Genomic DNA, 24,016 nt, shown 5'->3' with positions numbered 1-24,016 from the left:
GTGAGGGACCAAACCACAGCTCCATAACCCCCTATGACGAATACAAAAATTGGATCGAGGGTTCTCTTGGCCGGACGCAGGTCACTGGCGCTCTGGAGCCAGGCCTGGAGGTGGGGCTCGAAGGAAAGTGCCTAGTGGCCAGGCCTTCACCCATGAGGCTCAGCCTGAAAGGGCAACATGGGTCCCCCACCTGATGGAGTCACCACCTTTAGGAGGGTGCATAAAGGTCAGGTGCAGTGTGAGCTGGGCGGTGGGCGAACGTAGTGACCTTGGCAATCCAATCCCCGGGTACAAAAGCTGGCTCTAGGGACGTGGAATGTCACCTCTCTGGCATGGATGGACCCAGAGCTGGTGTGTGAGGTCGAGAGGTTCTGACCACATATAGTTAGGCTGACCTCCATACACAGCATGGGTTCAGGTACTAGTTCTCTTGAGAAGGGTTGGACTCTCTTTCACTCTGGAGTTGGCACAGTGAAAGGAGCCGAGCAGGTCTGGGAGTACTCATTACCCCACCAGCATGGTGCCTGCACGTTGCAGATAATGTGGTTCTGTGGGGTTCATCAAGCTCTGATCTCTAATCCTCACAGTAGCAGTTCACAGGTGAGTGAGAAACAGCTGGGATGTGAATAAGAACCTCCAAATCTGAGACCGTGGTCCTCAGTTGGAAAAGAGTGGCATGTCTTCCCCAGATTGGGGATGCGATGCTGCCCCAAGTGGAGGAGTTTAAGTATCTTGGGGTCTTGTTTATGAGCGGTACACTGTCTACAGTGACGTGGACTTTGTATCGGTCCGTTGTGGTAAAGAAGGAGCTAAGTCGAAACACAAAGCTATCAATTTACTGGTCGAGCTATGTTCAACCCTCACCTATGGTTACGAGTTGTGGGTCATGACCGAAGGAACAAGATCCCAGATACAAGCGGCCAAAATGAATTTCCTCCCCAGGTTGTGAGGGGTCTCCCTTAGAGATAGGGTGAAAAGTTTGGTCAGTGGGAGAGCCACTGCTCCTCCATATTGAGCTGGCTGGTGCATCTGATTCAGATGCCTACCGGACCCCTCCCTGATGAGATGTTCCAGGTACGTTCCACTGGAAAGAGAGACGCTGGAGAGACGTCTCTTGGCTGGACTGGAAAGACCTCAGGGTGCCCTCGAAAGAGCTGGATGAAGTGGCTGGGGAAAGGGATGTCTGGGCCTCCCCAGATAAGCTACTGCCCCTGCAACCTAACCTCAGATAAGTGGTAGAAGATGGATAGATCTATGGATTGAACTCTAGCAAAGATACAGTAAATAATTCCCAATATAAGTGCACATAATTCTCACTTACTCTGCCAGCTGTAACTGTGTATCCCCTGGTGGGTACTTCCACAATGTGGTCAGAGAAAAGTTCCTCTTCTTCCTCTTCTAGTATGTCAGACAGGTCTGAGCGGCTGTTATCAGCGAGGTAGTCACTAGGAAGCTCGATCAACCTTGTGCCATAGCTCTGAGATGGGAAAAACATCATAGTCGTAGTCATTTTTCCACATTGAGTAAGTATTTTTTTATTATAATAATACATGCTGAAATTGTACACCTCCTGATTATTTGAAAAAAGATAAATTTCAAGAGGCGGCACAGTGCCGCAGCTTTAAAGCATTGGCCTCACAGTTCTGAGGACCCAGGTTCAATCCAAGCGCCGCTTGTGTGGCGTTTGCATGTTCTCCCTGTGCCTACGTGGGTTTTTTTCAAGGCAGTCCGGTTTCCTCCCACATCCCAAAAACATCCAACAATAATTGGACACTCTAAATTGCCGCTAGGTGTGATTGACTATTGTCTGTCTGCATGTACCCTACGATTGGCTGGCAACCAGTTCACGGTGTACCCTGCTTCCTGCCTGATGGCAGCTGGGATAGGCTCCAGGACTCTTGCAACCCTTGTGAGAATAGGCAGGTAAGAAACTGGATGGATGGATGGACATTTCATCAACTCCATTTGTAGATATAATTAACACTGATAATGTTGAATGAAAACATGACAAAAACTACTCATGTAATTCAACTTTTCGTGGCTCTAAATGATTCAGAGTAACGTTAAACTGTATAAGCCAGTGTTTCAACATTTTTGGAACCAAGGCATGTAGGTTAGAATTTTTTATGGCACAGGACCTAACAAAATTCTAATAAAAGCATATACTGTACACTAAAATATCATAATGAATGATAATGATGTTCTTGTCTCAATTTACTCACAAAAGTATTTGTTTTGCCCGTTTAATTGAATACAAATCTCTTATTCTCCTCCATAAATGGCAACAAGTGCAAACAGGTTAATTACGCCTCTGCTATATATCAGATGCGCAGGTAAATGTATTGCCTGTTAGTAAACGTTGGCAGTGAGCATTCTTTAATCTGACCTCTGCAAAGCCCCATAATATATAATAGTACCGCAAGCAAAATGTGTTTAAAATGAAAATAAAATTTGTTGTCAATTTTGGATCACTTAAGTAAAATTGCATAATTTCCCTAAGAACACATGCTCTCTCACGGCACATTAATGTGCCACGGCATATTGGTTGGTTATCACTGGTACGGTATAATCATCCTGCACAGGGCCGCCTGAAAATATAAACACTACCGTATTGATCATATTCAAATGAGTGGTCAATAAACTTTACACCAATCTGATCGGTTTGATAGGAAATGGCCGATAATTAGCTTTTTATGCTGATCAGCGTTCAAGTCAGAATAGAATCTGCTCTTATTTGATATAATGATATAACGTTGAATACTGACTCAGGAAAGGTGTCAATTTTGTTCTTGTTGGATTTCAGTGCAGCTTTAGATACGGTAGACCGGAATAAACTGCTAAACAGGTACAAAAGAGATTATAAGAAAAGAGAATAGCGGTTAGTAAATACCTAAAATACATTGAGTTGCCTTGTGTATGAATTGCACTTTACAAATAAATATGCTCTGCTTATGTCAAAATTCAGCAATCACATCAATGACTAAAGTTTCTTTCGGCTTGTCCCTTTCGGGGTCGCCACAGCCTGTCATCTCAGATGCACGCACATGTGTTTGGCACAATTTTTTTACGCCGGATGCCCTTCCTGACGCAACCCTTCTCAGGGAGTGGAGGCCCCAGTGGGATACGAACCCACAACCCCTGGTTTATCAAACCAGTGCTCTAACCACTGAGCTACAGGGCCTCAGCAATCACATCAATGACTAAAATGTGCAAAAGACATTTATTCCTTGTCACCGTCGAATAATGCAGCCCTATGGGGGCACAAACCAGTGCAATCTGTAGGCCGGTCCCAAGCCCGGATAAATGCAGAGGGTTGCGTCAGGGAGGGCATCCGGCGTAAAAACTGTGCCAAACAAATATGAGCGTTCATCTAAAGAATCCCATACCGGATTGGTCGTGGCCCGGGTTAACAACGCCTGCCCCCGGCACTGCTAACCTGCAGGGCGTCGGTGGAAATTCAGCTACTGTGGGTCGCATATGATTCCTATTTTGCGGTGTCGCAGACAAACAACACGCAAGTTATTTGGTTTTTGTACACAACTCAAGTACGTCATGGGGAACATAATCTGTTGTAAATGCTTCAACACAACAAATTTCATTGGACACCTGAAGAATGTAACCAAGGAGGAACATGCCGCATTCATGCAACGCGGCGTGGAAAGTTAGTGTTCACGTCATTAACAGTAAACGTGAAAGTAACGTAATTGTCATAAAGTGATTTAACTGCAGTAAGTAAGCACCCATTACTTCAGTCATGTTGTAATGTTGATTTGACCTAAACTAATGGCAGTGGTCAATCCTTGAAGGCTCCCTCGTTGATGTTTTAAGTTTCATCTAAAACGCTAGAGAAACATTTTCAAGATACTCAGTATACAGTACACAAGTTACACAATATATTGAACAAGTCATGTAAATAGACTGCACAACAGGCTATCTTGTGATCGGATCGATGATTCGTAAAAAAAATATTATTTTTTATTTGCTGATAAGTGTTCGGCCCCAAAAATACTGATTGTGTAAAGCCTAGTTGTCGATGGTAGTCAAAATTTGAAAACAGAGAGAGGACGTTAGCACTTCATACTGACCTCTTGCGTCCTTGTGTACGCTGGGTCCCGGTCCTCTCTCAAGAACTCCTCAATTGACACTAAGCGTTTGTTCTCTTGTTCCTCCTCAACCTCAGAGTCCAGTGGTGAAGTACTGGGGGGTCGCAGGATTAATGTGTCCAGAGGATTAAGGAGGTCTGTGATTGGGGCTTTGGGTGGTGTGGGAATACGCTCCGGCGCTCCAAGTTTGGCACAGGGATCCTCAATGAACTCTGTGATGGATGGAAAAGGACGTATACTTCCGGGGCTGTCTGCATCTCTGCGTTGATCCAGTGTGACCGCTGGTACCACCTCTGCTGTTTGTGCGGGTGCTATTACAGAGGCCGCTTGAGGAGCTGACAACGTAGGGGACGTCACATTTATCTGGTGAAATAAAAGAACAGTCAGTTGGACAGTCAGTATTTAACAGAAAGAAAAGCTTTGAATCTCATTGATTGGATGCTTGTAGAGTGAGGATTACCACTGGGGTTATGATTGATGAAACGGGTAATGTAGCTTCACACACAGGCATGGGAGCAGATGTGGGGTCAGCCCAGGCCTGTGCAAATGAGGATGATGACACTAAGACCTCAGAGTGTGGGACAACAGGACAGTTGACACCAGGCTTCACTGTGAGGCCAGGAATATTTCTATCTGGATGTGACGGGCAGGGCAGCGTGGAGACTTTGGCAGCAGAGTTTCCATCAGAAAGCAAAGAGGACAAGTTATTGGGTCCTACAGGGTTACAAGTGAGGCGTGGCACTACCGGGGTGGTTGCAACTGGGCCAGCCATAATAGCAGCTAGCTTGGAGGGCACATTGACTGGAAATGAGTCACAAGACTCCCCGTGTGCAGACATTGTGCGAACAGTGAGCTCCTGAGCCGCCTGGAGGGATTGGATCTGGGAGGGCCCCAGCAGTGCACTGCCGGCTGTCGGAGAAGACAACTCCAGGACCTTGGATTGGAGATGACACCACATTAGAATTAGGCCACAGATTGATTTGAAGTCCCAACCTGCGGGCTGAAAGACATTTCTATTTCAGGTCATACCTTTTTCCCATCCGCATATATAACGTAACCAGTGACACGGACTCCGTTGGAGGTCCCTGCACAATCGATAGTGACCGGTAACCAGCTGATGAGGGCAATACCTGGTGAAGGACCATGCTCCAACTGTACATCCAGTGGAGCATCAGGAGGGCCTACATAAACAACATACAGTGTTGAGGAAAAGGTACTGCACAAGAAACGCTTTGTGTCAACATACAGTCAGATGATGTGGCAATTGCAACTACAATGCTTTCAAAAATTAATAGACCATATATACCTGTGTTCCCAGACTGGGGGCATGAAACTTAAGCAAATTTGAAGTGATCATTTAGAGAACTTGATTCATAGACGACACTGATCACTATTCTGAATTAAGAAATACTAACATTTAATCACTACATCACGATTACAACACTACTCTGCTAAAACATCTACAAACACGGGACTCGATGCAAAGTTTTACATTCCAAATTAATTAAACTGTGTATCATTGTTTGCATGAGGGTTGGGTATGACATGGACTTGGAAAACAACATGCTTGAACGGCTGTCACCGCTTGTGGTCACTGTTTAAAGATAATTTTGGAGCAAGAGACTAACATGTCTGTGGTATATATGACTGTAGGGAGGGATTTTCTGCTTGACAAATCTACAGACTATGGATAGCAGTAACAATAATACACACCCCTGAAAAAGTATTGAAAAAGTGTGTTCAATTCCCTCAATTTTGCTGGAGACTGAAATGATTTGGGTTTGATCAAAAATAAAAATGTTGAGAAGAGATCAACAGTTCAGTGTTTATTTCCACGTACTCCACCTGTATTTACATCTGATTTAAAAATAAAAAAAAAAACTTGGAAGATTGCATTCTTTGTACAAAAACACATTTTAGGCTAGCAAAATATCAGATAAATGAATTGAAAATAAGCAAAAGTGAATTAGACAAGATGTAGCTAAAAAATCCTTTGTTTGCAATAACTGAATCAAGCCTGTGCCCGATTGAACAGTAGACCTTAGATTTATTCTTTTGTTATGCTTTTCCTGGCTTTCAGTTTTTTGTTTTGGAGCATTACTCCCTTCAGTCTCCACTTTTGCAGGTAAAATGCACGGTTGAAAAGTGAAGTGAATGTGAGTGGAAATGGTTGTTTGTCTGTGGGCCCTGGGATTGGCTGGTGACCAGTTAAGTTTCAGCTGGCAAAGGCTCCAGCACGCCTGATCCTCAGAAACTGTGCGGGCAACGCTTTACAGCTGCGCCACTGTGCCACCAACATAGTCCATATCTTTCCTTAATATCGGATTAACTGAATGGAAAATGGCGGGATGGTAGTTGACTGGTTAGAGTATCTGTGTCACACAGTTCTGAGGACTGGGGTTCAAATCCCACCCCCGCCTGTGTGGAGTTTGCATGTTCTCCCCGTGCCTGTGTGGGTTTTCTCCGGGCACTCTGGTTTTGTCCCTCATCTCAAAAACCTGCATTGATTGGAGTCTCTAAATTGCCCGTACGTGGGATTGTGAGTGTGATTGTTGTCTGTCTCTATGTCCCCTGCAATTGCCTGGTTAGGGTTTCAGATCAGAGTGTAACCTGCCTCCTGCCCAAAGATAGCTGGGATAGGCTCTAGCACTCCCCGCGACTCTTGTGAGGGTCAGCGGGTAAGAAGATGATGGATGGATGGATGGATAAAATATAAATACAATTAAACTAATATCCAGCGGGAAAATACCACTCAAAACATCTGGTCGTCATCCAGATTTTCAGGAATGCAGTGTTATTGCGTATATTGCTGCGAAATGCACAATTTGTTTAGATCCATGCTTCTCAAGCAGTGGCATAACACAGTATTTGTGGGTGACATAAAGATCCTACTGCAAAGCAGAAGCATTGCTGTAATTCTTCATTTATTTATACAACCAGCTTAACGGTTGCCTCTTTAGCATTGCATCTTTACGCCTCTCTCTCCAGGCATTACCAATCAACGTTTACATTTATGTAACAGCTGGAAAAAAAAACTCTCCCTGTATCATCCATTACCTTCAGAATTGTTTGTTTTTTTTCCACCCATAGAAAAACAGCTTACAGAGCTTCATGTTGGCAACACTGCTAACTATTATAAAGATACTTAGTTTTCGCAGACAAAACCTGAATCTGAAACTGAGTGAAGACATTATGCGTTATATATTGTTTGCACAATAAATTTAACAAGCCAGACCTGGGCAACAAAACCAATGTTCATGTTCCAATGAATTTGCTCATATGAAAAATTGCCTTGTTCAGTCAGAAGATACCATCTTGCTGTGTAGTTGTGAATCTGATCCAAATGTAAAGAGTTGGAGACAGGAACCTTTTTTGTTCTCATATTAATCTTTTGATTCAAACCCATATTCTGCATCTTAAATCGATGAATAGGCCTCAGCAGTTCAATGTTGTACCTTTGGAGGGGCGTGTACACTACATCCACACTGAGACAAAAAAAAGTTATGAGGTACGTCCCTTCAGCATCGGAAATTAAGCACATTACACTTGAATGGAATGTGAAAGCTATTCAAAACTTGCAGCTAACATGACTAAGTGGGAGAGTGCAATGGGATAAGCCTCTTCAACATCTGCAAAAAGAGTTAAAAAAAAAAATCCTGACCTGCCATGAGTGTGCTGAAGTTGATGCTAGCACTTCTGCGTTCACGACGCTCCACAGGTAACTCCCAAGGCGTGCGGTGTGGCCGCCCCTCCACTTTGACTGTGTACTGCAGGCTGGGTAAGAGGTTATTGAGGCACAGCGTATAGCAGCCAGCCTTCACCAGCTCACACTCTTGCTCATTCAAGGACACAATGTGCACATAGTTGCTGTTGCTAGGCAGCCAGGACAGGTTGGCAGAGGTGGCGGTGATCCTGTCTACACGCAGCTGCGTGGGGGCCACACAGACGTCCCTACCAATGAGCATACTGCAGCGCAGCTGGTCTGAGAGGCCCTTCTCTGTTAGGCTCTGCACAGATACACGGTAGGCTTTAAGGTTGACGTCGAGTCTTTCCAGCACTGCCTTGGTCTGGGCACCGAAGGGCACATTGAGCCGGAGCTCTTGGTCCACATACACATTATAACTCCACACATTGCCCCACCCAGCTGGCACCAATGGAGGATCCCAACTGATTATGATGCTCTTGGCAAGCTGCTTGATGAGGGTGAGCTTACGTGGGTAAGGCACAGTGTCCACTCCCACCTCCTCCAAATCCAAGTCCAGGCCATTGGTGAGGGGGGCTGAGACAGCCAAGGCCGAATTGGAAGAGGCTGAGGCGGGGCCAGGGACAGAAGAGGCCTCTATTCTATCCGAGGCACGGACACTTGTGTGGAGGTGACGCTGGTGGCTGGCACTGTGCAAACTGCTGTCTAGAGAGGAGTTTTGGGTTGTATCAGTAGTCGCTGGTGGATGAGTACCCATGATATCATCATCTGATACACGTTCCACAAAATTAGAGGGGACAAGTCCTCTAGTTCCATCTACCAACTCGCCTGACAAAAAAAGAAAAAGACAGTAGTATGAAGTGACTCGTAAAAGAATGAATTGTAAAGACTTACCTTCATAGAAGCCATCATCATCCATGCCTCCATACACATAAATGTATTCTCCAGCAGTGAGTGGTAGCTCCATTTCAGGGTTATCATTGGGGCCATCGTAAGGATTATAGCTGTTTAACATGCATTTTTCACTTAGATTATATTATGATCACTATTTGTACAATGTGCCAATTCATATTCATAAATCTACAAACCTGTATCGTGCAATATAAACCTGAAGCTTTGATGCTCCTCCGCTAGCAGTGTATGGTGCAGCAGCAATGTCAACATCCAACTCCTCCACCTCACTTGCAGTGTCAACCTGGGATAATCACAAACACAAGGGGTAACTGAATAGCTTGATGACAAAAAACAGTGGTGGCTCACTCTTATACAGTGAAGAAAATTAGTATTTGAACACCCTGCTATATTGCAAGTTCTCCCACTTAGAAATCATAGAGGGGTCTGAAATTGTCGTCATAGGTGCATGTCCACTGTGAGAGAGATAATCAAAAAAGAAAAATCCAGAAATCACAATGTATGATTTTTTAACTATTTATTTGTGTGATACAGCTACAAATAAGTATTTGAACACCAGTAAATCAGCTAGAATTCTGAGCCTCAAAGACCTGTTAGTCCGCCTTTAAAAGTCCACCTCCACTCCATGTATTATCCTCAATCAGATGCACCTGTGTGAGGTTGTTAGCTGCATAAAAGACACCTGTCCACCCCATACAATCAGTAAGACTCAAACTTGTAACATGGCCGAGACCAAAGAGCTGTCCAAAGACACGAGAGACAAAATTGTAAAACTCCACACGGCTGGAAAGGGCTACGGAGAAATTGCCAAGCAGCTTGGTGAAAAAAGGTCCATGGTTGGAGCAATCATTAGAAAATGGAAGCTAAACATGACAGTAAATCTCAATCGGAGTGGAGCTCTATGCAAGATATCACCTTGTGGGGTCTCAATGATCCTTCGAAAGGTGAGGAATCAGCCCAGGACTACACAGCAGGACTTGGTCAATGACCTTAAAAGAGCTGGGACCACCGTTTCAAAGGTGACTGTTGGTAATACACTAAGATGTCATGGTTTGAAATCATGCATGGCACGGAAGGTTCCCCTGCGTAAACCAGCACATGTCAAGGCCTGTCTTAAGTTTGCCAATGACCATTTGGATAATACAGAGGAGTCATGGGAGAACGTTTTGTGGTCAGATGAGACCAAAATGGAACTTTTTGGTCATAATTCCAGTAACCGTGTTTGGAGGAAGACGAATGATCCATCCCAAGAACACTATCTCTACTGTGAAGCATCATGCTTTGGGGGTGTTTTTCTGCACATGGGACAGGACGACTGCACTGTATTAAGGAGAGGATGACCGTGGCCATGTATTGTGAGATTTTGGTGAACAACCTCTTTCCCTCAGTCCAGTCTTTGGAGGTTGCTGAAACTCTGTTTCTCAGTGACAGCCCAGAAACCTCTCTGATCTAGAGAAGACCTGTGTGGAGGAGTGGGACAAAATCCCTCCTGCAGTGTGTGCAAACCTGGTGAACAACTACAGGAAACGTTCGACCTCTGTAATTTCAAACAAAGGCTACTGTACCAAATATTAACATTGGTTTTTTCAGGTGTTCAAATACTTAATTGCAGCTGTATCACAAAAATAAATTGTTAAAAAAATTATACAATGTGATTTCTGGATTTTTCTTTTTAGATTACCTACGATGAAAATTTCAGACCCCTCCATGATTTCTAAGTGGGAGAACTTGCAATATAGCAGGTTGTTCAAATACTCATTTTCCTCACTGTAAGTATCATCTAAAAACATTCCAAGTAAGAAGTAAATTAATGTTGTGAAATCATAAAACCTAGACTAATAATTTTGTCATTAACTGTACATGGCAAATTGTTGTTCGAGTGTTTGTAAAATACCTGGAGTGATGATTTCCATTCATCATCATAAAACATAGTGTGTGGATATTTATAGCTTCCTGGTAAGCCATTTTACAACTATGACGCACATAATCCAGTGGCAGGTGGATGGATTATTTTACCAAATATGAGCTTTATTGAATTGAAGGCAGACCTGCAGACTGGATGATAAGACCTCTGACCTAACCTGTCTGTCACCCAATACACAGTAAGCACAAGAACCCATGAGCCTGTAAACAACTTAATGAATGTAAAATCTTATATTCAGCTAGTGTCTTCGTATGAGATGAAAGACCATTGCAAAGCCTAATAATGGCATTATTTTGTTCAAATGTATTTAAAAGTTATCACTACTTTCCACAAATACAAGTTCTACTGCTTTACCATCAGGTATGTGGGTCCTTTTGAACACCGTTATCAGATACAGCCCCTTTCTAATCAAGGCTCCCATTTTGACAAAAATAAATGACTGCACGTCCATCCATTCTCTTGTACCTCATGTGTTGGGCTTGATTTGTGCGGACTAAGGTGGGTGTCAGACTTTGGGGTTCGGTTCGTGGTCTCAGACTTGCTGGAGGATGAAGCTGACTTGCTGACACTGATTGTGGGAAGCTCTCGATGTTTGGTGACCGGCGAACGCTCCACCCTGGACAGCCCTGCAGCATGGGGGGTGGTACCCATGCGTAGTGCAGCAGCCACATCTAAAAGGGGAGAGGGAAAGAGAGAAGACAGTGGTAATACAAAATCCACTTAACAGAATGCCTCTACTGTAGCTTTGTTGGACCCATGAGTGACTAGGTGGGTGAGGTCACTGGTTAACATGCAGCAAGCTCAAGGTTGAAACTGGCTGATTAAACAGTGGAGAGAAATCCTGCCTCCATCTGTCTGTAGTCACAGGTTACACTACCTTGTGATAGCATGTGTCACACCAACATCACTAAGGGGCTTAACTGATTCCACAGACACTTTTCACCTCAGCTCTTGAGAAGAGCCTCATGCAAGTTCTGTTACGGCATTTGACCGTGTGGGTGAGATGACAGGTTAGAACATGACATGCTTTTGTGAGCGGACCCAACACATTATGAATAAGAGTGAGTACCGAATGGATTATTACCCTCAGGGCAGGAGAGAGTGTCACCTCCCTCGAGACTCCAGAAGGCTATTTCACTCAGAGACTCCATATCCCAGGAGCCATCTGTACAGTCTAAAACACATGAACAAGTAAGAGTTTGGATCCATGGGCGAGATGTGAAGTTGTTAGATTTGCCCAGAAATTGAGTGTTTGGCATCAGCAATCTCATTTTAGATTATCTTCAGGCATTCCAGAAATACATACTTTAACGTGTGGAAAAGATACTAATCGTGCACTTTTATTTGAGTCAATACAAGTCAAGATGTATAAAACAGTCAAAACACAGCAGAAACATATGTTAGCTGTATTGTAGGAGAAACTAAAAATTTAGGGTTCATTAAAAAAATGTTAGATTGTAGTTCGCTTAAATCTTGCAATCCAAATACATTTCACAAGTGATATCTCACTGTCAATACAATCTATGAAAATACTATCATTATTTTAAAGTGCAGTCGGTGTTCACGCTGTCCGTTTGGCACTTTGCCAATGGCTCTCTGAAACAGGATGCGACAATGTGAATATTGGCCATTGTAGGAATAATTGTGAATATAATTATCATGCATCTGCTTCCATTTATGAACATCAATTCTCATTTCTTTATTGCCAAAAACAATTGTCTCAGTTTTGTTGTGGTTCAGTTGAAGAAAAGTTTGGCTAATCCAAGTATTTATCTGCTTTAGGCAGTGGGACAAAACCTCATTTGAACTGTAGTCATCTGGAGACACTGCTTAATATAAGTGTGTGTTTTGTGCATAGCTTTGATAATCAAAATTAAAGTTTTGAAAAATTTGACCGAACAGTACCATATACACACTGAACATGAAGGGTCCAAGAACTGACCCTTGAGGGACTCCATACGTCTTTGCCATTTGTTGAGATTGAACACTTCCAGTGGTTACAAAGTAGCTCCTTTCCTCCAGGTAGGACCTAAACCATTTAAGTCTGTTCCATTTAGTCCTACCTACGTTTCTAACCTGTTCAGCAGTATATCATGATGAAGAGATCCAACAAGACCAAAATTGACACCTTTCCCGAGTCAGTATTCAACCTATGATTTAGCACTTTGACAGAGCAGAATCTGTACTGTGATGAGTTCGGAAACATGATTGAAATATGTCAAAAAATCGATTTAAAAAGAAATTGATGAACTGGTTACAAAACAACTTTAACAATCTTGGCTATGAAAGGAAGATTTGAGATGGGTCTGTATCTTGCTCACATGGAATCATCCAGTGCTCTGTTTTTTAGAAGAGCCTCAATAGCAGCAACTTTAAGAGCTTTAGGAAACGTGCCAGACTGAAGTGAGCAATTTATTATTTGCTGCAAATCAGATAGCACTGACTTCACAATATTTTTGACAAAGTCAGATGCCATTGAGTCAATCCAGCATGTTAATGGTTTCAATTACTGACCCGTTTTCTCTACAGTTGTTTGGTCAACTGTATCAGATTCTGACCAGGTAATCGAGTTTTCCCTGGGTGGCTTTAGATGTACAATTGTTTTATCATTTTGCTGATTTTGTGCTGACATTTTACCTGATGGCTTGTATTTTTCCACTAAGACAACAGGCACACTCATTGCATTTATCAGCTGTTAGGAGTTCATCATAAGGTGATATTTAATGCACTCATGCATACCATACTTGACTTTTCATCAGCATATCTTCCATGTGAACCATCTTAGAAAAAGTAGCCAAGGATGGAAACAATAAGTGCAGAGAAGAAACCAAGTCAACAAATTGATTAATGGGTACCGTACATAGTGTGTTTATGTACTGTTTTTTTAATCAACTACAGCAAATTAAATCATAGAATCATGAGTTTACTTGAGCTGTCAAAAAATGTGGTCTATATTATATACTTTTATTATAACCTTGAACCAATAAGAACTCAATATAATTATACAGTGTAATCAATAATATGACCTGAGTTGAAATCCAGTACATAATTTATCGCTCATGTGGGTGGTTTGGGTCCTTGTTTGTGTGACTTACCTCGCTCTGTAGACAAGCCGACTCCATTTGTCAGAACAGAGAGGCCTGAGTGGTTAAGAAGGCTGGCACCAGCAAGGTCCACCTTTGACGCCTGCAGTCGAAACTTGTCCAACTCCCGGGACAACAAGCCAAACTGTTCACTCTGGCTACGACACTTCTCCTCCAGATCTCGCACCTTTGACTGCACAAAAGCAGAGATGATTTTGTCAAACTCATCATGCCAGTAGAGATGGATCTAAATCTGAGTTGCTAAGATGCAAAACTATTGTTCACCTGCCCACTGCAAATGAGGTAAAGCAAAAAGATGCCCAACAACCACAAATTAAACAGATAAGTGCAGTGTAATATACAACTAATTTTACTGTGCAGTACAAAATTATTGCTTTGGGCTTTTTTTTTTTTTTTTTTTTTTTTTTTTGGTGGGGGTGGCTTAAAACGCCTAGTACCAAATTTTAACCAAAAGTTATTGTAAATAATTGTAAAAAACAGAAAAAGGTTGTAAACGTTAAGTTTCAGATTTGATCGAAACTTAACACGCTGGTGTGCTTCGACATGGTGACATTGTTGACATACAGCATTTATCGAGTGCGAGTCGCTTTCATGAGCCAGGACAAATTTATTTCCTTCCTAGTTCCAAATTCGTTGCCAAAGGCGAACGGCTTGACGACAAATGTTTCTCTACCAGAAACAGAATGTTCCTGACTCCAGAGACTTGTGTTATGTATTCGTCAGCAAGAACACTGCCACCATTCCGCTCTTTTTCTCTGTGCTGCGACAATACACAATATATATACAGTAACCATCATGACATGGCCAACACATCAATACTCCACATTCAATATGCCCTAACATGCAGTTAGTTGATGCACCGCTGATCCTCCTTAACAGGCTAAGCTTGTGCTTGCGGTGGGGGTTTTTCTGGTTGCCTTCACATAAAGCAGTCTAAACATTTCCTGTCTGCAACACCAACACACACACATTATTTTACTTACGCAATTCTGAGTGAGGTGCACAATGTTAGCTGAAGAGGCAATAGACAACTTTAAGAATATTCTGACCTAATAGCATCATCATATTATTTATGTAAATGGGCTAGTATCAGGGACCAAATGATGCAACTGTCCCTTTCCACAAAATTTTCACTGATGAGCCCAAAAATATTGACACGGGATGAGACAAAGGGCCCATTAGTGCATTAACAAACGTTAATAAATTCAGACCAGTTACTTTAAACCCACTTGAGGCAAAAAAATAAAACAAAGTATAATGTGGGTATGTCAACACCCAGATCCCAAAGGATTTCAACAAAAGTAATTGAGGTTTTGTGTTTCCACCTACAGAGTTTAGGGAGGATTTTGTGAAGAGAAAGATTAATATTGCGATCCATGGGATCAAGCAAACTAAAGGACAAAGGTACCTGCATGCAGTCCAGTGTACTCTGGTTAGCACAGATATGAGAAAAGGGAGAGAAAGAAGTTCAAATTCATGCTTTTGAAACAACAAGGTAAGACACAGCATCCCGAGCGAGAGGAAGCAAGAAAACCCTGTTAAACGGTAGTAACAACAGAATGTCTCTTGGCCCTTTGTGCACCCTATTAGTCCTCAGATTATTTTTATAATCTGTCAAATAATGGCCAGTGCCAGTGTGTAAATTAGGCAACACAACTTCAGGAGGAACAAAGACTTTCTATTGTGATGGGTTTGAGTTAAATAAAGGGAGAGAATGCTCAAGAAAAAAATTTAAGCAATAGGAAGTAATATAACAAGGGCAGCTATACTCTACCAGCTCCCTCTGCAACACAAGCTGAGTCAACTCCTAAAATCAAATACACAATTAATTTTAAAACAAATTGTCATATTGGAGAAATAACAGACAAAATAACGTCATTCATAAGTGTTACGTCTACACTTTTTTTTGGGTAAGAATAATGTATGTGTAAAGGATGTAAATTTCACACTCTAAAATAATTTGTTCTTTTCTGTGTTTTAGCTGGGTGGATAGTACCGTATGTACATTGTACTTTGAGCAAATAAAGACAGTGCGCTGTTTGGATATTTAAAATGTCCCCATTAGTTACAAGTACAATGGCGTGTTGAACGGATATATGGGAAGTCTAAAACAGTAATTCTGGAAGAGGTACATTTTTTTACTGTCATGGGACTATACAGGGCGTTACACTACAGTAAATTAATAAATTGGAGAGTTAAATTCCCCCCCCACCATTTTACACCAGTGGAATACAACCTCACCTCCAACATCTGGACCACCCCTTCATGCTCCCTCTTGGCAAATAACTGGGCCTAAAAAGATAATAATAATAACCATATAAAGTTCCAGAGATTTTTGAATTTGCTTAAAACACAACATTCATTGTCAGTATCATTAGTGCCCAAAGGTTGCCTCCTGCTGGGCAAACTCCTCTTCATTGACAAAGTTGTGTGCTGAAGAATGTGGTTCTCACCCGTTGTAACCGTTTGATTTCATCCTGCTTGAACTTAAGGATAGCCAGAGCCTGCTCATGTTCCAATTCCAACTGCTGCCTTCGCTCAGCGACCTCTCGCATATGCTGCTCATACAGACAAAATATGAGTTGTGAGTAGTAAAAGAACAGTTCAAAATTTTATTAATAACGATTTGAGACGCATTGCACACCTTTAGGACCTGCTCTAGGTTCTCCAGTTTGGCACAGAGTCTCTGGTTCTCCTCGAGAACTGAATTGTGTTGAGCGGTCACTTTAGAGAGTTCTTCCCTCAACTCCTCATTGTCAACTCGAGTCTGAGAAACAACATGATTATTTTATTGTTCCTTATTGTCAAATCTGTCCTCATAGACTAGACTTTTAAATTACTCTATTTGTTGCTTGACATGGATTTTTTTAAATTAAATACCAGCTTTTGAAAACTGTGGCAGAAAACAATAGTAGCCCTAACGTTGCCAGATCATTGGGAGGCTAACCTGGTCGAGCAGTTGTGCCTTCCTCCTGAGGAGATCTGCCTCCTCCTTTAGTTTCTCATTTTTGCCCTGCTCATCCTCAAGCTGGCTCTCCTGTTACGCGAACACCCGACAGTGTTTGAGTACAACAATTGCAGTGAAGGTTTTCGGTTCACTGCATACGCATATTGGACGCCTTTCAGACAGCATAATAAGGAAAAAGTGGAATAAGAGGATCACTTACCAAATCCAGGCATTTCTTCTGCCGCTTCTTTGCTTCATGCTCAAGATTTTCACATTCTTTTCTCTTCTTTGTCAACTCACTCTCCTAAAATGGCAAAATAAAAAAAATCCAAACAAGTGCAAATAATGTGAGCAGACATTCTGAGAAATTGATAGTCTTCTAACTGGGTCTCAACTTTGTTTTGGTGGGCTGGATCCTACAAACTGTATTTCAGGTCCAAGAAATCAAATCTTTAGTGGTCTGGTGATGGACAAAGTACTATTTCCGTCACAATTTACAAATCAGAACATGTTAGCTCTCAGTTTCCATGCAGACCTCCCACACGAGAGCAATGAGGAATTACACATCTTAACATGATTTAATTTATTGTCAACAATACAGAGCAATGGAGAGTATGGTAAGGAAGTGAAGAAACTGGTCCAAGCAGGGTGGAACAGCTGGCGAAAGGTGTCTGGTGTGTTATGTGACAGAAGAGTGTCTGCTAGGATGAAGGGCAAAGTTTACAAAACAGTGGTGAGGCCGGCCATGATGTACGGATTAGTCGACGGTGGCACTGAAGAAACAACAGGAAGCAGAACTGGAGGTGGCAGAAATGAAGATGTTGAGGTTCTCGCTCGGAGTGAGCAGGTTGGATAGGATTAGAAATGAGCTCATTTGAGGGACGGCCAAAATTGGATGTTTTGGAGACAAGGTTAGAGAGAGCAGACTTAGATGGTTTGGACATGTTCAGAGGTGAGAGAGTGAGTATATTGGTAGAAGGGTGGTGAGGATGGAGCTGCCAGGCAAACGAGCGAGAGGAAGACCAAAGAAAAGGTGGATGGATGTTGTGAGGGAGGACATGAGGACAGTGGGAGTTCGAGAGGAGGATGCACGAGATAGGCTTAGATGGAAAAAGATGACATGCTGTGGGTGACCCCTAACGGGACAAGTCGAAAGAAAATGAAGAACATGATTTAATTATTCTCAATGCAGCTTACATACACGGTCGTGCCACTAAGGGGGAGAAATCATCTTCTTTCAAGGCCATAGGACTTCAATCAAGTATTACCACTGTGATTTGTGTGAAATACACCTTGTCAACAACTGAACTGCAAAGCAGAAAGGCTGTTCCCCAAAATAAAACTATTATTAGTTACACCTGTTAACATGAGTGAGGGACTCGGTTGATAGGTTTTAATGCCATGTATATTTATTTCATCCATCTATACATCCATCATCTGAGCTGCATATCCTCAATGGGTTTGTGGGAGTGGTGGAGTCTATCCCAGCTTCCTTCAGACAGGAGCCAGGTACACCCTGAACTGGTTTCCAGCTAATCGAAGGGCACATATAAACAAGCAACCATTCATATTCATCTTTACACCTACGAAAAAATTTCGTTCAACAACACGTAAAAAGCTTCATGTTGTCCACTGATACAAGAGATACTGACCAGATAGTGAAGATGCTTCTCCTCTGAATTTTTCTCCTGATCGGAGGGGGTCAGGCTGAGGCCCAAGTGGGGCGTCACTGGCAGCCCCGACTCCTCCTCCTTTCCAGGAGTTTTCTCACACCGTGCTGGAGATTCATCGAATGGCACACATGGGGTCTCTCCTACAACCTGACATGAGAAGAAAAAAATTGGCCAGTCAATAATTTTACAAACCCAATTCCCATTAAGTTGGGACGTTGTGTAAAATAAAAAACAGGATACAATGATGGGCGGCAGATGTCAAGCATTGGCACCACAGTTCTGAGGATCGGGTTCAAATCCCAGCCCGCCTGTATGGAGTTAGCATGTTCTCCCCGTCGCTGTGTGGGTTTTCTCCGGGCACTCGAGTTTCCGCCCACGTCCCAAAAACATTGCTTCATTGGAGGATTTAAATTGACCCCTCCGTACGGGGCACTTAACCACGCCCCCTGAAGTGACGTCACGCCACGTGCGCTGACGTAAGACAAACAGTAAAAATGGCAAATACAATACAATACATTCTGACCTGAGACAGACTCCATGCTTCTGATTTCATTCAAATCAACGATATATTATAGATTCTAAATACAATACATTCTTAACTGAGAGAGACGCCATGCTTCTGATTTCATTCAATCATTCACACGTAGCAATGTTATGCTAGCGGAGAACGTGTCATTCATTTATACGAGACGTGTATTAAAAATCAAATTTAGGGCATATCTTCGTGCAAACACAGTCTGGTTAACCTTCTGGCCGCGAGCCGGCAAGAAATCAATACGTTTGTGCAGTCCGATCATCGCTAAATATCGCTCAACAAAGAATAAGTGTGTCAATCGTTCACACGCAGCAGTGTTATGCTAGCGAAGAACTTCGAATTCATTGATACGTTGATTGAAAATCAAATATAGGGCATACCTTCGTGCAAACATATGTGTTCCGGTTGATATTAGATGGATTTAGTTGATGAGGCGGTCTTCCACAAAGTTTGATCCATCGAAGGCATTTTTCGTACTGGGTCTTCGGTTTTGGAAAGGGTACGAATCGAACTCCACAAACTAGCCTTTCAGGATACCTGTCGTCACTATTACAAAGTCCGTGACTACACCTCTTAACCATATTTTTTGTTAAATAACCCAAATCCGCGATAAAACGCTATCTAAACCTATACTGACCATTCAATGTTGTCAGAGAAAATGGCGGGAGCAAAAACGGGCTTTGATCTATGTAGATCTCTGGCCTCTGATTGGTCAGTGACACGGATTGCGCAATATCCACGGAGGGGTCAATTGCTCCTAGGTGTGATTGTGGGTGTGGTTGTTTGTGTCAATGTGCACTGTGATTGGCTGGCAACGAGTTCAAGATGTACCATGTTTCCTGCCTGGGATAGGCTCCATGTTTCCTGCCTGGTATAGGCTCCAGCACTCCCACGACCCTCGTGAGGATAAGTGGCTCAGAAAGTGGATGGATGGAAGGATGTATACAATGATTTGTAAATCGTGCTCAACCTACAGTACATTTAATTGAATACACTATAAAGTTATTAAATGTTCAAACTGATTAACTTAAATGTTTTTAGAAATTGATTATTATTGGCATTTTATGGCTGCAGCACCTTCCAAAAAAATGGCACCGGTGGCAAAAAAAAAAAAAAAAAATAAAAAAAGATTTGAACAATGCTCTTCAAATACTTGTTTGGAACATCTCACAGATGAATGGCCTAATTGGTAAGAGGTGGGTACCATAAATGGGTATAAAAGTAGGTTCCCTGAATTGCATTCACAAGCAAAGCGAGGGCGAGGTTCACTTCTTTGTGAATAGGTGTGTGGGAAAATAATCAAAGAGTTTAAGGACAATCTTTCTCAATGTACAATTGCATGAAATTGAGGAATTTCATCATCTATGGTCCAAAATATCATCAAAAGGTTCAGAGAATCTTTAGAAATCACTGCGTGTAAGCAGCAAGGAAAAAAAACAACATTTAATGCCTGTGACCTTCGATCCCCCAGGCAGCACTGAATTAAAAAAAAAAAAAAGTCACATCAATTTGTAAAGGATACCACCATATCGGCTCAGCAACACTTCAGAAAATGTCAGTAAATACGGTTCGGCGCTACATCCGCAAGGGCAACTTAAAACTCTACTATGCAAAGTAAAAGCTATTCATCAACAACACCCAGAAACACCGCAGGCTTCTCTGGGCCTGAGCTCATGTGAGATTGACTGATGCCTAGTGGAAAAGTCTTCTGTGGCCTGAAGAGTTCACATTTCAAATTGTGTTTGGAAATAGTGGATGTCATGCCCTCCGACTCAAAGAGGATAAGAACAATTGGGACTGTTATGGACATGGATAGTTTGGGGTTATGTTAGTCCCAATGGTATGGGCAACATATCTGTGAAGGCACCATTAATACTGAAAGGGACATACAGGTTTTCATCTTCATCTTTTGATGGACAACCCTGCTTATTTCAGTAAGACAATGCCAAAACACATTCGGCACGTGTTACAACAGTCTGGCTTTGTCGTAAAAGAGTACAGATACTAGACTGGCCTCCCTGCATTCCAGGTTTTGAAGCAAACTTTTCAGCCATCCAAGTGTGGCACATGGTGTTTGGACATTAATAACATGTACAGTTAAGAACATTATTATTTTTCGCCCACCCAATACACGACACACACAAAATTTTCTAAAAATACTTTACCCCTCAAATTCAACTCTTGTGTCACTGGACATGTACAAAATATTTGCTTCGTTTAAGTGTGTTCCTTCTTATAGTAACAGCAATTCGCCAGCGGGGGGCAATGTGTTGCAGCCGCCGGCCGACGTTGCCCAGCTCATTAGCAGAAGAAGCGGACAAGGAGACATATAGTGCGTGAGAACTGTTAGCGGATGCTATTTTTGTGCTGTGAGCTAAATGTGTATTCTGTGCTGTTTACAGGTAAAATACACGGGAGAGGGGGGGATCGTTGCTGCGTTTGAGATGCATTGCTGCTGATCTTGTATAGCATTTCTAGGTTTTGACACATTAATTGAACATGATAAACCCCGCGTTAAAGTCTTTGGACATTGATAACTGTAAGTGTTATTAATGTCCAAACTCCATGTGCCAATGTTCATTGTATTATGCTTTTATTTTTTCAACACAGTGTCCTAACTTAATTTGAATTAGGTTTGTACATTATTAGAAATCTTGACAGTAACATTATTTTTATTACTGTACAATAAAGCATTCCCAAAAAAAAAAATTACTGAATTGTTGGAACCATGGCCAGTGTCTGAAAGGGAGCACTGTAACTCTCTAACTATAATTACAGTAAAATATGACAACCCCCAATTGTGAATGACAATCATTCAGCCAGCCTCCTTTACCATTGTCTGGGAACAATTAATAATCCAGTCGGATTCCTTCAAGGCGGGAACATGATTAGAACACAGCATGAAACTTTTACATTCAAATTAGGAAGGGTATAATCAGCAGGCTATTCTTACTGACCAACTATGGCAGTAATCTCGAGAAACACGAGGATCTTTGCAATTCTCTGCTACCGAACTGGGGGAGCAGGAGGCTCACGCTTTGAATTAAGAGTCCATCAATTTTCTATCCCTGTTATCCTCACAAGGGTCGTGGGAGTGCTGGAGCCTATCGCAGCTGTCATCGGGTAGGAGGCGGGGTACACCCTGAACTAGTTGTCAGACAATTGTAGGGGACACAGAGACAAACAAACATTACCACCTACAATAAGACCTAAAGGCAATTTAGAGTCTCCAATTAATGCATGTTTTTGGAATTTGGGAGGAAGCTCGAGGGTGTGGAGAAAAATCCACGCAGGCATGGGGAAAACATGCAAACTTCATATAGGGAGGCTGGGATTTGAACCTTGGTCCTCAGAACTGTGAGGCCAACACTCTACAGCTCCTACACCATAGCAGTTGGGAGTCATTATCTAATTTTAGAACAAACCTATTTATGGTCAAGAGCTAAAGAAGTGACTGCGCTAGTGACGCTAAGGCCACGACCTAATAACAGGATCAACAGCCCTCAGCCACACCTTGCAAAACGAGTCCCTTTTGTAGAATACTTACTTACCGGTATTTTTTGTATTGTTTGATCATTTATATATTTTCTGTCACAACAGCATCAGTGGTCCAGTATCCACAATCATAATGATAGCATCCAACAGTTATCCTGTGTTGGCGGTCATATCACTATCATTCTGCATGAAGTAGTCTGCTAACGAACAATGGAAATACAGACAAACAGATTGCTGAACAATTTATCACCCCTTTGAGATGGTCAATATAAACTTGCTAAAACTATAAATCTAATGCTCCCTAAGAGTTTTGCAGAGTGTGCGATGTGAGGAGGGTGTGTGGCTTGGACGATCATTTCATCAGACTTGATTTGGAAACTGAAAAGGCAGACACCAGTGTAAATAAGGCCTCACTTTCAGAAAACCTCTCTAAAATCTAAGTAGAATGAACTGACAGCGCTCAAAGGCAACAGAGTGAAAAGGTAGAAAGGTGACTAACATTTCCGGCAAAATGTTCGAAAGCGCACTGGCGTCTAGGTAATTGTTAAATGACATACCTGTGTAATAACCAAGACAATTCATGGAGCTTGCAAAAATGAGCAAATCAGGAGATGAAATGATGTTTATGCTGCTCAGCTGAGCTGTTGGAATCTGATTGGAGGTGGACAGTTGATTTGTAGTGTTAATCATGGTCAATCAGACAAAATTAGGGTCTGGAAGTCTTGAGGAGTTTGATCTCGGTAGGCATTCATGTGGCTTTTTTGTGTTTTTTTTGTGTTTTTTTTTTTTTTTAATCCTACTCGCTGAAACTTTCAAAACAAGATCTCTGAAGCCCAGTCAGCCCCTACTCATCATTACGCTATTTACATGTAAAATACACTTCGACTTACGAAAAATTCACGTTATGAAACGACTTCCGGAACAGATTGATTTCGTAAGTAGAGGTATCACAGCATTGTGATATTTCTTTCAATACAAATCCCATTTGCAATGAAGTTGTGAGATTTTGTAAAACGTTAATAAAAATGGATAAAATAATTTGAAAACCCATTTCCGCCATATTCAATTGAATACACCACAAAGGCAAGATATTGAGTGGTGTGATTGATGAGGCTTATTTATTTATTTGCAAAGTTTCTCTTATTTTGAATTTGATGCCTGCAACATGTTTCTAAAAAACTGGGACAGAAGCAAAAAAATATTGGGAAAGTTGACGAATCCTGAAAGTTACCTGGAACTTTTCCCAAATGAACATGTGATTTGTAAACAGGTGAGTGTTATGATCGGTTATAACGAAAGGCTCAGTTGTTCACAAGCACAGATGGGGCCAGGTTTACCGCTTTGTGAACAACTGAATGAGCAAATTGTTCTTAAGTTTAACAATGACATTTCTCAATGTGCAATTGCAAAGATTTAGGAATTTCAACATCTACATTCCATGTGAAAAGATTTAGAGAATCTGTTGAAATCTCTGCAAGTGAGCAGCAAGGCTGAAAAACAACATTGAATGCACACAAACTGTCAAATGATTGTCTGTTGTCATTCCAAGCAGCCCCATCTACGGAGATAAATTCCTTGTGTGTTTTTGACATACTTTGCAAATCAATGATTCTGAATCGT

General features: G+C 42.0%; 1 protein-coding gene across 9 annotated transcripts in view; it reads right to left on the bottom strand.

Moving 5' to 3' along the window:
• Window positions 1–24,016, bottom strand: part of LOC133491482 (RIMS-binding protein 2) — a 71,982-nt gene that overhangs the window by 15,812 nt on the left and 32,154 nt on the right. For 7 of the 9 annotated variants that reach the window (XR_009792419.1, XR_009792418.1, XM_061802647.1 and 4 more), the window contains 17 exons: window positions 18,346–18,513; window positions 16,914–16,997; window positions 16,694–16,783; window positions 16,391–16,513; window positions 16,200–16,304; window positions 15,988–16,038; window positions 15,521–15,553; window positions 13,738–13,918; window positions 11,727–11,816; window positions 11,108–11,313; window positions 8,895–9,001; window positions 8,701–8,810; window positions 7,765–8,634; window positions 5,133–5,284; window positions 4,564–5,037; window positions 4,086–4,466; window positions 1,322–1,477 (listed from right to left, as the gene is read on the bottom strand). Coding sequence is in view for 7 of the 9 variants with exons in the window: in XM_061802647.1 (XP_061658631.1) it covers window positions 1,322–1,477; window positions 4,086–4,466; window positions 4,564–5,037; window positions 5,133–5,284; window positions 7,765–8,634; window positions 8,701–8,810; window positions 8,895–9,001; window positions 11,108–11,313; window positions 11,727–11,816; window positions 13,738–13,918; window positions 15,521–15,553; window positions 15,988–16,038; window positions 16,200–16,304; window positions 16,391–16,513; window positions 16,694–16,783; window positions 16,914–16,997; window positions 18,346–18,513 (3,381 nt within the window). In the remaining 2 variants the exon portion in view is untranslated. The remainder of the gene's footprint in view (window positions 1–1,321; window positions 1,478–4,085; window positions 4,467–4,563; window positions 5,038–5,132; window positions 5,285–7,764; window positions 8,635–8,700; window positions 8,811–8,894; window positions 9,002–11,107; window positions 11,314–11,726; window positions 11,817–13,737; window positions 13,919–15,520; window positions 15,554–15,987; window positions 16,039–16,199; window positions 16,305–16,390; window positions 16,514–16,693; window positions 16,784–16,913; window positions 16,998–18,345; window positions 18,514–24,016) is intronic. The other 2 variants (XM_061802649.1, XM_061802652.1) reach the window with 2 other exon arrangements.

The sequence above is a fragment of the Syngnathoides biaculeatus genome, chromosome 18 (genome assembly GCF_019802595.1).
Source record: "Syngnathoides biaculeatus isolate LvHL_M chromosome 18, ASM1980259v1, whole genome shotgun sequence".
Classification (NCBI taxonomy): domain Eukaryota; kingdom Metazoa; phylum Chordata; class Actinopteri; order Syngnathiformes; family Syngnathidae; genus Syngnathoides; species Syngnathoides biaculeatus.
Note: the sequence above shows the minus strand (reverse complement) of the source record. Positions and strands in the feature narration are given on the sequence as shown.